The sequence below is a fragment of the Dreissena polymorpha genome, chromosome 4, assembly GCF_020536995.1.
Source record: "Dreissena polymorpha isolate Duluth1 chromosome 4, UMN_Dpol_1.0, whole genome shotgun sequence".
NCBI classification, from domain to species: domain Eukaryota; kingdom Metazoa; phylum Mollusca; class Bivalvia; order Myida; family Dreissenidae; genus Dreissena; species Dreissena polymorpha.
This window is the reverse complement of record NC_068358.1, coordinates 106,822,950-106,837,648: the sequence shown is the minus strand read 5'-3', so window position 1 is coordinate 106,837,648 and position 14,699 is coordinate 106,822,950. Positions and strand designations below refer to the sequence as shown.

Sequence of the window (14,699 nt, the reverse complement as noted above, 5' to 3'; positions counted from 1 at the left end):
AAATGACGACAGACGCCTTAATGTTACGATTGATTGTAGTCTCTTAAAACAAAACGGCACTGCAATTAGAGTGAATTAAAAAAAAGTCGATCCATACTGGTCTTTTAACTTTTAAGACTTTATCAATATCAAAATAATATGCTTAAAATGTTTGTTTATTTAGTTCAGTTTTTATCCGTTTCCAACAGTATGTCAGTCATATCTAGGTCAGCCAACCAACTCACTTTTCCTTTGTCAGCTGGTATTCCCGTACTGCACATATGTATGCCAGTAACTGACAACTTCCAAACGTGAGAAGTATGGAGAGGAGGTAAGGGATACTTGCCATAGAAAGACTTTCATGACCAATCAACACACACGCTGTGGCCGGGCCAGGGATCGCACCCGAGATCCTCGATTTGTAGTCCACAGCTCTAACATTAAGGCCGGGCCAGAGATCGCACCCGAGATCCTCGATTTGTAGTCCACAGCTCTACCATTTAGGCAGGGCCAGGGATCGCACCCGAGATCCTCGATTTGCAGTCCACAGCTAACTAGGCAAGCCGGACAAGTGCAATGACCAGGCCAGGGTAGTCCACTGCTGTAACAACTGGGCAAGCCGGACAAGTGTAATGACCGGGCCAGGGATCGCACCCGAGATCCTCTGTTTTGTAGTCTCTTACAACTGGGCAAGCCGGACAAGTGTAATGACCGGGCCAGTGATCGGACTCGAGATCCTCTGATGTGTAGTCCACAGCTCTTACAACTGGGCAAGCCGGACAAGTGTAATGACCGGGCCAGGGATCGCACCAGAGATCCTCTGATGTGTAGTCCACAGCTCTTACAACTGGGCAAGCCGGACAAGTGTAATGACCGGGCCAGGGATCGCACCAGAGATCCTCTGATGTGTAGTCCACAGCTCTTACAAATGGGCAAGCCGGATAAGTGTAATGACCGGGCCAGGGATCGCACCAGACATCCTCTTATGTGTAGTCCACAGCTCTATCAAATGGGCAAGCCGGACAAGTGTAATGACCAGGCCAGGGATCGGACCCGAGATCCTCTGATGTGTAGTCCACAGCTTTACCATTTAGGCCGGGTCAAAGATCAAACCCGAGATCATCGATTTGAAGTCCACAGCTCTACCACTGAGGCTGGTCCAAGGATCAAACCCCCGAGATCCTCTGATTTATAGCCCACAGCTCTAACAACTGGGCAAGCTCAGACAAGTATAATACAGTCTATATTTGACACAAACGACTATGCCAGTAAACTAGTTAGTGAACTAAAGATTTATTAACCCTTTTTATTATGTCCCACACCACTATAGTGGGGGGACATATTGTTTTTGCCCTGTCTGTTGGTCTGTCTGTTGGTTTGTTTGCGCCAACTTTAACACTTTGCAATAACTTTTGCTATATTGAAGATAGCAACTTCATATTTTGCATGCATGTGTATCTCATGGAGCTGCACATTTTGAGTGGTAAAAGGTCAAGGTCATCCTTCAAGGTCAAAAAAACTAAATCAAGCGGCGCAGAAGGGGACATATTGTTTCTGACAAACACATTTCTTGTTGTATATATTTTTTCAAAACCAGAAGCTCGATTGTGAACAAATCTCTAAACTTATTGAAATAAATATTGCATGAAATGAAAACTCGTTTCAGATCGTATAAAACTTTCTGAAAACGTATACAATTCACACTTTAATTTCATTTTTATGTTTCTTATTTTAGATGAAGTGGTATCCAATAAATGAAAAACAGGCAAATATATTCTTTTGTTTCATCACAAACCAGAAACAAACACAGTGTAACTTTCATTTTTGTGTTATTGAACAATGAATGAGAAAATAACATGACACAAAAAGAAATTTTGAAATTCTTCAATTGACCACATTAGCTGCAATATGTTACACTCAGCATTTATTTTCACACAGATTTAAAAATCTTCGAAGCAATATATAAATAACATTACATGTTTGCGCGTCATACTAAGAACCACAATGTACCAACGGACGGGCAGTACCCAAAACCAAAAACCCAATCTATGCATTCGTCCTTGGAAATAAATATTTAATACATCATCATGGCAAAATATCCCTAAAATCATAAATTACCATCCCTAACATAGGAATGGATTCAAATAACCACAGAAAAGGTTTTCTACTTATATATGGTCCGTGCTCTGTGGAAAGAGGATTTAATGCATGTGCGTAAAGTGTCATCCCAGATTAGCCCGTGCAGTTCCGCTTTTGTGATATTTTCTGTTTAAAGAAAGTCTTTTCTTAGCAAAAATCTAGTGTAGGTGGAAAGTGTCGACACTGATAAGCCTGTGCGGACTGCACAGGCTAATAAGGGACGACACTTTAAGCAAATGCATTAAACCCCTTTTTCACAGAGCACGGCTCATATGAGGTGGCTCTGTGAAAAATAGGGCTTAATCCAGGAGCTAAACGTATCATCCCTGATAAGCCTGGCCAGTCTGCAAATGCTCAAAAATAATTTTTACAACATTTAAGGATTTTTGTGTGTTTAGGAATTCTCATCTAAACGAAAGTCCAGTCTAAGGGAAAGTACAGGAAAATCTGGGACAACTCTATAGGCACATGCATCAATTAAAGTTTCCCCCAAAAGAAGCTTTTTTATGGATCTGAACAGAAATAAACAAGATGAAGATGCCTTTTCACAAGATCCAATAACCACACATGCATGAAAAATCGTCCCATAAATGGCACCTTGACAACGCTATCAACATGTTACAATTCTCTTACATGTCTCATTTATCCCTTTATAAATAACCACTTAGATACGTATTTTTACGCACTTTTAGCCCCATAAAAAGTTCCATTTAATAAAACAACTTTCTTACTGGACTAAAGTTTTAAAGGCTTCATTTCCCACCCTTAGATACTGATGAGCAGCATACAGCAAGAAACCTGAAAAGACTGTGAGTTACTTGCAGGCTGTTCTGATTTTATGCTGTTTGCAAAAGCCATTTTCACTTTGCTTCTTATGGGTTAAAGAGATAAAGCTAACATTGCAAATGGTGCCCAAGTACATAGCAAATAGTTTAAATCTGACAGTTGTGTATGTTGATTTAAGGAACAAATAATTTGGATAGATGCTTGACAATACAATGTGTAACAGTTTGTATTAGAAATTAGTGGAATCTAATTTGCATGTGCAGAAACCATTCAATGATTATTACCAAATTATTATTATTTAATGACTTTAATGCATTTTAAATCTTTTTCAGTAAGCCAACCATTTTTTGTCAAGTTTAATTTTTTGGACAGTATTTATGGAATGGAGTGGAAACCAATCCCCAAAACAGGTGATGAACAAGTCATTTAAAACAAAAGGTCATAAATATTAAGGCTATAAACAAGGTGAGATGTTACGTGTTATGAGTACATTGTGTGTATTAAATATATTGTGTTTTTTAATAAAGCTGCAACTATAGTTATTTTTCTTCAATAATGTTGTACAGCATAAAAGTACTTCATAGGAGTACTAATATTTACGTGCACTTTTTATTTTATAAAGCACTTCCTTGCCCACAGGTATAGCACTATTTCACTTGCGAAAAGGACTGTAAGCAATAGTTTCTGTTATTGATTATGAGTTTTCAAAGATATAGCACTATTTGACTTGCGAAAAGGACTGTTAGCAATAGTTCCTGTTATTGATTATGAGTTTTCATAATGCTTTAATATAAAATTATTGAACTATTTATTATTACTTTTATGATCATGAACGTTTTTTCTTGACCAATAAAGAAAGAGATTCAAATCCTTTTGTGTGTCAAAAAATGTGTAATTCAGAATTATTAACTAGTAAATAAAACTGATTAACCGTAACCGTGCTCTCCCTAATCCAAGATAATGTATCACACACACAGAATCAGTTTCTTATGTATATAAGCAGTAGAAATGTTTTTTTATCAACAAGCACCACTCTAACCATGCATCAATTCCCTGCCAACTAACCAGTCCTTTAGCCATAATTAAATTCACAAGTAGGAACTATATATAGTCTTCTTCGTACAAATCATCGTTATATTCCCCGCGCCCGGCTGCCGCTATATCGTTGAAGTCTGTGTCCCGTTCTATAACTACGTTCTTGGAGGACTTCTTTTTCTTCTTCTTGTCTGCCTCCTATAAACAAACGGAGGTTGGAGAGTAAGAAAAAAGATGATTCCCATATTATTTAACAAGAGGGCCAAGATGGCCCTAGTTCGCTCACCTGAGAGGAGTCGGTTCATTCAATCTTTACCAAATGTCAAACTTGACCTAGATATTGTCCAGACAAACATCCTGGTCAAGTTTCATCATTATTTCATCTGCGAGTCATGATCAATGTACCTATGAAGTTTCATGATCCTAGGGGTCAGCATTCTTGAGTTATCATCCGGAAACCATTTTTCTAAGTTGAGTCACGGTGACCTTGACAGCCAATGTGTGAAAACGTTTTTTGGCACTGTGACCTTGACCTTTGACCTAGTGACCTGTTAATCAATAGGGGTCAACTGTAAGTCATGATTAATATACCTATGAAGTTTCATGAACCTAGGCATAAGCGTTCTTGAGTTATCATCCAGAAACCATTTTACTATTTCAGGTCACAGCGACCTTGACCTTTGACCTAGTGACCTGATAATCAATAGGTGTCATTTGCGAGTCATGATCATTGTACCTATGAAGTTTCATGATCCTAGGCATAAGCGTTCTTGAGTTATCATCCAGAAACCATTTTACTATTTCAGGTCACCGTGACCTTGACCTTTGACCTAGTGACATGAAAATCAATAGGGTCATCTTCGAGTCATGATCAATGTACATATGAAGTTTCATGATCCGAGGCATTAGAGTTCTTGAGTTATCATCTGGAAACCATTTTACTATTTCGGGTCACCATGACCTTGACCTTTGACCTGAAAATCAATAGGGGTCATCTACAAGTCATGATCAATGTACCTATGAAGTTTCATGATACTAGGCCTAAGCGTTCTTGAGTTATCATCCGGAAACCATTTTACTATTTCGGGTCATCGTGACCTTGACCATTGACCTAGTGACCTGAAAATCAATAGGGGTTATCTGCGAGTCATGATCAATGCATCTATGAAGTTTTATGATCCTAGGCATAAGCGTTCTTGAGTTATCATCCGGAAACCATTTTACTGCTTTGGGTCACCGTGACTGTGACCTTTGACCTAGTGACCTGAAAATAATAGGGGTTATCTGCGAGTCATGATCAATGTATCTATGAAGTTTCATGATCCTAGGCATAAGCGTTATTGAGTTATCATCCAGAAACCATTTTACTATTTCAGGTCACCGCGACCTTGACCTTTGACCTAGTGACCTGAAAATCAATAGGGGTCATCTTCGAGTCATGATCAATGTATTTATGAAGTTTCATGATCCAAGGCATAAGCGTTCTTTAGTTATCATCTGGAAACCATTTTACTTTTTTGGGTAAACTTGACCTTGACCTTTGACCTAGTGACCTGAAAATCAGTAGGGGTTATCTGCGAGTCATGATCAATGTATCTATGAAGTTTCATGATCCTAGGCATAAGCGTTCTTGAGTTATCATCCGGTTACCATTTAACTGCTTTGGGTCACTGTGACCTTGACCTTTGACCTAGTGACCTGAAAATCAATAGGGGTCATCTGCGAGTCATGATCAATGTATCTATGAAGTTTCATGATCCTAGGCATAAGTGTTATTGAGTTATCATTTGGAAACCATTTTACTATTTCGGGTCATCATGACCTTGAACTTTGACCTAGTGACCTGAAAATCAATAGGGGTCATCTGCGAGTCATGATCAATGTACCTATGAAGTTTCATGATCCTTGGCATAAGCACTCTTGAGTTATGATCCGGAAACCATCTGGTGGACGGACCGACATGAGCAAAACAATATATCCCCTCTTCTTCGACAGGGGGGGGGGGGGGGGGGCATAGTGAGAAAACTGCCCCCCTCCCAGCAGCCATGTTATTCAAATGACCGGAACCATTTTTGAACTCAACTCTCGTATCAAGGAAACAAACGTTCTTAGCAAATTTAATGAAAATTTGGCCAATAATGTGACTTCTACTGTGTTCACATGTTTTCACAATATACATTTTGAGAAAAATGCCCTGCCCACTGGCGGCAATGTTTTTTCAACGATCCCGACCATTTTTAAACTCATCCGAGATATCAATAAAACCAATGTTTTGACCAACTTTCATGATGATTGGGAAAAAATTGTGACTTCTAGAGTGTTTACAAGGTTTCTCTATAGCCAAATAGGGAAAACTGCCACTATATACATAGAGAAAAATAACCCGCCCACTGGTGGCCATGTTTTTTCACCGATCTAGACCATTTTTGAACTCGTCCGAGACATCAATTGAACCAATGTTTTGACCAACTTTCATGATGATTGGGCAAAAATTGTGACTTCTAGAGTGTTTACAAGGTTTCTCTATAGCCAAATAAGGAAAACTGCCCTGCCCACTGGCGGCCATGTTTTTCAACGGATTGGAACCACTTTTGAACTCAACCAAGATATCATTAAGACAAACATTTTGACAAAGTTACATAAAGATTGGGCATGAAATGTGACTTCTACAGTGTTTACAAGGTTTTTCTTTTTTTTGTCCTAGTGACCTAGTTTTTGACCTTGCACAACCCAGTTTCAAACTCGACCGTTATTTCATTGGGACAAAGCTTCTGACCAAGTTTCATGAAGATGGGACAAGAAATGTGGCTTCTAGAGTGTTTACAAGCAAATAATTACGGACGGACAGACGGACAAAGACCGGTCACAAAAGCTCACCTGAGCAATCAGGTGAGCTAAAAATCAAACCTTTCAACTCAAATTTCAGTAAAACCGTTAACTAATTATGATCTTGTTTATCTTTATTATGAACATAACTTGCTCTTATTTAAGTTAGGCCTCAGTATTGTAACAGAAATATGTTGGACGAATGTATGGCTATATGAGAACCATACATGCACTAAGAAACCATCCTTGATAGCACATGATCAACTTCTTCTTGTCATATAATCTTTTTTTGGACCAAAATACATTTATTCTATCATGGAAGATGTCACAACTGTTGTGTGCATAGCCAAGGTTGTTACTGAACATTTTAACCCTCATCAAATTTGAAACAAGAGATGTGTTTGTCAGAAACACAATGCCCCCTTTTGCGCCGCTTTGAAATAAAATTTCAATATATCATTAGAAATTATCTCCCTTTTAAAGCTTATTACTTCCCTTGGATTGTATTTTTTACTTTTGACCTTTACCTTTCAACACTCAAAATGTGCAGCTTCATGAGATACACATGCATGCCAAATATTAAGTTGCTTTCTTCAATATTGCAAAAGTTATGGCCAATGTTAAAGTTTTCGGACGGACGGACAGTTCAACTGCTATATGCCACCCTACCAGGGGCATAAAAAACAAACACTGCCCAATAATGTTATGAACAATATAAAACAAATACATGCAAACAGAACAATTCATGTGTCTTTCTACAAACTTTGCCTTGGGAAAAAATGAGCCACATTTTGGGAGAGCTAAGCTTTTTGCATAAGCGCTTAGTGACGTTAGTGTTGAGCCGTGTTTTGAGAAAACTGGGCATAATGCATGTGCGTATAGTGTCGTCCCAGATTAGCCTATGCAATCAGGGGTGACACTTTCCGCTTTTATGACATTTTTTGTTAAAATGTAATCCAATTTAGGCTTTAAGTATTGTCCCTGATTAGCCTGTGCGGACTGCACTGGGACGACACTTTACACACATGCATTATGCCCAGTTTTCTCAGAACACGACTCAGTGTAATCCCGGGTAAGCCAACCAAGGACGAAACTTCCTGCTTTTATTGTTTTTTTGGTAAATAATAGTCATTTCTAAACAAAAATCCATTCTGAAAGTGCCGTCCCTAATAAGCCTGCACAAGCTAATCTAAGACAACACTTTCAGCACTTGCAAGAAGACAGATGTTTCCAGAACATGACTCTAATGACTGATAGAGCAAAAACATCAGGTTAGACTAGGCTGCAGGACACTTTAGTTATGAAAGAGCAAATACATCAGGTTATACTAGGCTGCAGGACACTTTAGTTATGAAAGAGCAAATACATCAGGTTATACTAGGCTGCAAGACACTTTAGTTATGAAAGAGCAAATACATCAGGTTATACTAGGCTGCAGGACACTTTAGTTATGAAAGAGCAAATACATCAGGTTATACTAGGCTGCAGGACACTTTAGTTATGAAAGAGCAAATACATCAGGTTATACTAGGCTGCAAGACACTTTAGTTATGAAAGAGCAAATACATCAGGTTATACTAGGCTGCAGGACACTTTAGTAATGAAAGAGCAAATACATCAGGTTATACTAGGCTTCAGGACACTTTAGTTATGAAAGAGCAAATACATCAGGTTAGACTAGGCTGCAGGACACTTTAGTTATGAAAGAGCAAATACATCAGGTTAGACTAGGCTGCAGGACACTTTAGTTATGAAAGAGCAAATACATCAGGTTAGACTAGGCTGCAGGACACTTTAGTTATGAAAGAGCAAATACATCAGGTTAGACTAGGCTGCAGGACACTTTAGTTATGAAAGAGTAAATACATCAGGTTATACTAGGCTGCAGGACACTTGAGTTATGAAAGAGCAAATACATCAGGTTTTAATGGCTGCAGGACACTTGAGTTATGAAAGAGCAAATACATCAGGTTATACTAGGCTGCAGGACACTTTGAGTTATGAAAGAGCAAATACATCAGGTAAGACTAGGCTGCAGGACACTTTAGTTATGAAAGAGCAAATACATCAGGTAATACTAGGCTGCAGGACACTTTAGTTATGAAAGAGCAAATACATCAGGTTATACTAGGCTGCAGGACACTTGAATAATGAAAGAGCAAATACATCAGGTTAGACTAGGCTGCAGGACACTTTAGTTATGAAAGAGCAAATACATCAGGTTATATTAGGCTGCAGGACACTTGAGTTATGAAAGAGCAAATACATCAGGTTATACTAGGCTGCAGGACACTTGAGTTATGAAAGAGCAAATACATCAGGTTATACTAGGCTGCAGGACACTTTAGTTATGAAAGAGCAAATACATCAGGTTATACTAGGCTGCAGGACACTTGAGTTATGAAAGAGCAAATACATCAGGTTAGACTAGGCTGCAGGACACTTTAGTTATGAAAGAGCAAATACATCAGGTTATATTAGGCTGCAGGACACTTTAGTTATGAAAGAGCAAATACATCAGGTTATACTAGGCTGCAGGACACTTGAGTTATGAAAGAGCAAATACATCAGGTTATACTAGGCTGCAGGACACTTGAATAATGAAAGAGCAAATACATCAGGTTATACTAGGCTGCAGGACACTTTAGTTATGAAAGAGCAAATACATCAGGTTATACTAGGCTGCAGGACACTTTAGTTATGAAAGAGCAAATACATCAGGTAAGACTAGGCTGCCCAACACTTTAGTTATGAAAGAGCAAATACATCAGGTTATACTAGGCTGCAGGACACTTTAGTTATAAAAGAGCAAATACATCAGGTTATACTAGGCTGCAAGACACTTTAGTTATGAAAGAGCAAATACATCAGGTTATACTAGGCTGCAGGACACTTTAGTTATGAAAGAGCAAATACATCAGGTTATACTAGGCTGCAGGACACTTTAGTTATGAAAGAGCAAATACATCAGGTTATACTAGGCTGCAAGACACTTTAGTTATGAAAGAGCAAATACATCAGGTTATACTAGGCTGCAGGACACTTTAGTAATGAAAGAGCAAATACATCAGGTTATACTAGGCTTCAGGACACTTTAGTTATGAAAGAGCAAATACATCAGGTTAGACTAGGCTGCAGGACACTTTAGTTATGAAAGAGCAAATACATCAGGTTAGACTAGGCTGCAGGACACTTTAGTTATGAAAGAGTAAATACATCAGGTTATATTAGGCTGCAGGACACTTGAGTTATGAAAGAGCAAATACATCAGGTTATAATGGCTGCAGGACACTTGAGTTATGAAAGAGCAAATACATCAGGTTATACTAGGCTGCAGGACACTTGAGTTATGAAAGAGCAAATACATCAGGTAAGACTAGGCTGCAGGACACTTTAGTTATGAAAGAGCAAATACATCAGGTTATATTAGGCTGCAGGACACTTTAGTTATGAAAGAGCAAATACATCAGGTTATACTAGGCTGCAGGACACTTGAGTTATGAAAGAGCAAATACATCAGGTTATACTAGGCTGCAGGACACTTTGAGTTATGAAAGAGCAAATACATCAGGTTATACTAGGCTTCAGGACACTTGAGTTATGAAAGAGCAAATACATCAGGTTAGACTAGGCTGCAGGACACTTTAGTTATGAAAGAGCAAATACATCAGGTTATATAAGGCTGCAGGACACTTTAGTTATGAAAGAGCAAATACATCAGGTTATACTAGGCTGCAGGACACTTGAGTTATGAAAGAGCAAATACATCAGTTTATACTAGGCTGCAGGACACTTGAATAATGAAAGAGCAAATACATCAGGTTATACTAGGCTGCAGGACACTTTAGTTATGAAAGAGCAAATACATCAGGTTATACTAGGCTGCAGGACACTTTAGTTATGAAAGAGCAAATACATCAGGTTAGACTAGGCTGCCCAACACTTTAGTTATGAAAGAGCAAATACATCAGGTTATACTAGGCTGCAGGACACTTTAGTTATGAAAGAGCAAATACATCAGGTTATACTAGGCTGCAAGACACTTTAGTTATGAAAGAGCAAATACATCAGGTTATACTAGGCTGCAGGACACTTTAGTTATGAAAGAGCAAATACATCAGGTTATACTAGGCTGCAGGACACTTTAGTTATGAAAGAGCAAATACATCAGGTTATACTAGGCTGCAAGACACTTTAGTTATGAAAGAGCAAATACATCAGGTTATACTAGGCTGCAGGACACTTTAGTAATGAAAGAGCAAATACATCAGGTTATACTAGGCTTCAGGACACTTTAGTTATGAAAGAGCAAATACATCAGGTTAGACTAGGCTGCAGGACACTTTAGTTATGAAAGAGCAAATACATCAGGTTAGACTAGGCTGCAGGACACTTTAGTTATGAAAGAGCAAATACATCAGGTTAGACTAGGCTGCAGGACACTTTAGTTATGAAAGAGCAAATACATCAGGTTAGACTAGGCTGCAGGACACTTTAGTTATGAAAGAGCAAATACATCAGGTTAGACTAGGCTGCAGGACACTTTAGTTATGAAAGAGTAAATACATCAGGTTATACTAGGCTGCAGGACACTTGAGTTATGAAAGAGCAAATACATCAGGTTATAATGGCTGCAGGACACTTGAGTTATGAAGAGCAAATACATCAGGTTATACTAGGCTGCAGGACACTTGAGTTATGAAAGAGCAAATACATCAGGTAAGACTAGGCTGCAGGACACTTTAGTTATGAAAGAGCAAATACATCAGGTAATACTAGGCTGCAGGACACTTTAGTTATGAAAGAGCAAATACATCAGGTTATACTAGGCTGCAGGACACTTGAATAATGAAAGAGCAAATACATCAGGTTAGACTAGGCTGCAGGACACTTTAGTTATGAAAGAGCAAATACATCAGGTTATATTAGGCTGCAGGACACTTTAGTTATGAAAGAGCAAATACATCAGGTTATACTAGGCTGCAGGACACTTGAGTTATGAAAGAGCAAATACATCAGGTTATACTAGGCTGCAGGACACTTTAGTTATGAAAGAGCAAATACATCAGGTTATACTAGGCTGCAGGACACTTGAGTTATGAAAGAGCAAATACATCAGGTTAGACTAGGCTGCAGGACACTTTAGTTATGAAAGAGCAAATACATCAGGTTATATTAGGCTGCAGGACACTTTAGTTATGAAAGAGCAAATACATCAGGTTATACTAGGCTGCAGGACACTTGAGTTATGAAAGAGCAAATACATCAGGTTATACTAGGCTGCAGGACACTTGAATAATGAAAGAGCAAATACATCAGGTTATACTAGGCTGCCCAACACTTTAGTTATGAAAGAGCAAATACATCAGGTTATACTAGGCTGCAGGACACTTTAGTTATGAAAGAGCAAATACATCAGGTTATACTAGGCTGCAAGACACTTTAGTTATGAAAGAGCAAATACATCAGGTTATACTAGGCTGCAGGACACTTTAGTTATGAAAGAGCAAATACATTAGGTTATACTAGGCTGCAGGACACTTTAGTTATGAAAGAGCAAATACATCAGGTTATACTAGGCTGCAAGACACTTTAGTTATGAAAGAGCAAATACATCAGGTTATACTAGGCTGCAGGACACTTTAGTAATGAAAGAGCAAATACATCAGGTTATACTAGGCTTCAGGACACTTTAGTAATGAAAGAGCAAAAACATCAGGTTATACTAGGCTGCAAGACACTTTAGTTATGAAAGAGCAAATACATCAGGTTATACTAGGCTGCAGGACACTTAAGTTATGAAAGAGCAAATACATCAGGTTATACTAGGCTGCAGGACACTTTAGTTATGAAAGAGCAAATACATCAGGTTATACTAGGCTGCAGGACAATTTAGTTATGAAAGAGCAAATACATCAGGTTATACTAGGCTGCAGGACACTTGAGTTATGAAAGAGCAAATACATCAGGTTAGACTAGGCTTCAGGACACTTTAGTTATGAAAGAGCAAATACATCAGGTTATACTAGGCTGCAGGACACTTTAGTTATGAAAGAGCAAATACATCAGGTTAGACTAGGCTTCAGGACACTTTAGTTATGAAAGAGCAAATACATCAGGTTAGACTAGGCTGCAGGACAATTGAATAAACCCTTTACCACTTAGATATGTATTTTGACGCATTTGTAGTCCCTTAGAAAGTTAAATTTAATTAAAGACCTTTCTTATTAAATTCAAGTTGTAAATGCCTCATTTCCATCCCTTAGATACTGATGAGCAGCAAACAGCATAAAACCTGAACTGACTACGAGTTACTCGCAGGCTGTTCTGGTTTTATACTATTTGCACATAGCCATTTTCACTTTGCTTCTGAGTGGGAAATTGGGTTAAGACAAAGTGGTATACATAAGCATGAACACACTACCTTCTGTTGTCGCTGTTTTTCATGGAAGATTCCACTTGCTAGAGTACTAATCTTTTTTAAATCATCCAGACTTACTGAAACGACAATAAATATGTACATAAAATTATGCATAGCGAGCAAAATACTTTACCATATCCAACAGATTAATGAATAAACAATAAGAACTTTCTGATTGCTACAACATTTCACTTATGAGGGATTGGATTTGTGCCATGTTATTTCAAAATTCACAAATTTCCAGCAATGTTACGATAGAGACAATACTTTTCAAGTTGTTTTATGGCTGAGTTTGACCTTTACCCACTAAGAATGACTTTTACATTTTTAGGAAGAATGATGGATGTCACACGCAACAAGTCGTCTTGTAATGGTGAACTCTTGTGCAAAAGTATTTCAAAACTTAATAATATAAGGTCAAGTTATGGCAGAAACAGGACATTTCACGCAGACATACAGATACACACTGCAATTTCTTTTTGCTGCATCCTTGGGAAGGCAGGATAAAATGATCAAATAGCAATAACAAACCAATTATATTATACAACTGTAAACTGAACTATCAATTGTAACATTGAAAAGGGGAGTAACCGAGTAAATCCTATATTTAGCACTACTAAGAGTTGGCTCCCACCAGTAAATAAGATTAATTTATGATAAGAGTGGCAACACGGTTTTACTAACATTCCACATGCTCACCTATTCTTTTAATGCAAATAACACAGATCCAAAATCCGCACAGAACATGTCAAGATAAGCATTGTGACCAAGTTTTATTAAGATTGAGAACTAAACGTGGTCTCTAGAGTTGTAATTGTTTTTCTTAGATTTTATATTGTGCAGTGCTTTCCACAGGCCATTTAACTGTCCCTCGCCAGGGCTCTTGAATTTTGAAATCAGAGTCCGCGGGGCGCCTGAAATTTTCCGATCAGTGTATTTTGTCGGTTACTGCAACTAGCCAATCTTATGATCAAAGCGATATCGACTTCGCTGAACAGTGATTTTTTTCCCCAAATTACCGCCGATATTCGGCTGCTTCCCAATTGCAAAAATAGACATTTTTTCCCAAAAATCTGATCAAAATTTCCCAAAAAATGACAAAATTTTCCCAATAAAGCCAACAAAATTACAGTGTCATTAAGCGATAATTTCGTAGAACGAGTGCCGATCGAGCTTGTTGAGTCGTTGCCGAACTACAACTGACTTATGTATTGTTCGCGAATGTAGCGGAATACGATTTTACGTTGCTATCCACAAATCTATCTTTAGATTGCGGAGGATACCGCTGATAGTCGATGTATCCTGATTTTGAGTACGCCTGTTTTTACACACGTCCAAGATGGCAGCAAGCACACGAGAAATTTGCGATGAGCGGCGAAAATGATAAATAACATTTATATTAACAGCGGATATCATATGGTTATTAGGGAATAATTTAATGCCTGTGTAAATTAATGCAAAATACTTTGTCTGAAATAAAAAAACAACAAATATTTATTAGAAATATGCACAG

At 38.2% G+C, this 14,699-nt stretch overlaps 1 protein-coding gene across 1 annotated transcript in view; it reads right to left on the bottom strand.

Moving 5' to 3' along the window:
* Positions 1-1,791: 1,791 nt before the first annotated feature.
* LOC127877556 (eukaryotic translation initiation factor 3 subunit J-B-like) overlaps positions 1,792-14,699 on the bottom strand; it is a 33,185-nt gene continuing 20,277 nt past the window's right edge. The window contains exons 8-9 of the mRNA XM_052423527.1: positions 13,190-13,263; positions 1,792-4,137 (exon numbers count right to left, since the gene is read on the bottom strand). Coding sequence (XP_052279487.1) covers positions 4,006-4,137; positions 13,190-13,263 — 206 coding nt within the window. The 3' untranslated portion in view covers positions 1,792-4,005. The remainder of the gene's footprint in view (positions 4,138-13,189; positions 13,264-14,699) is intronic.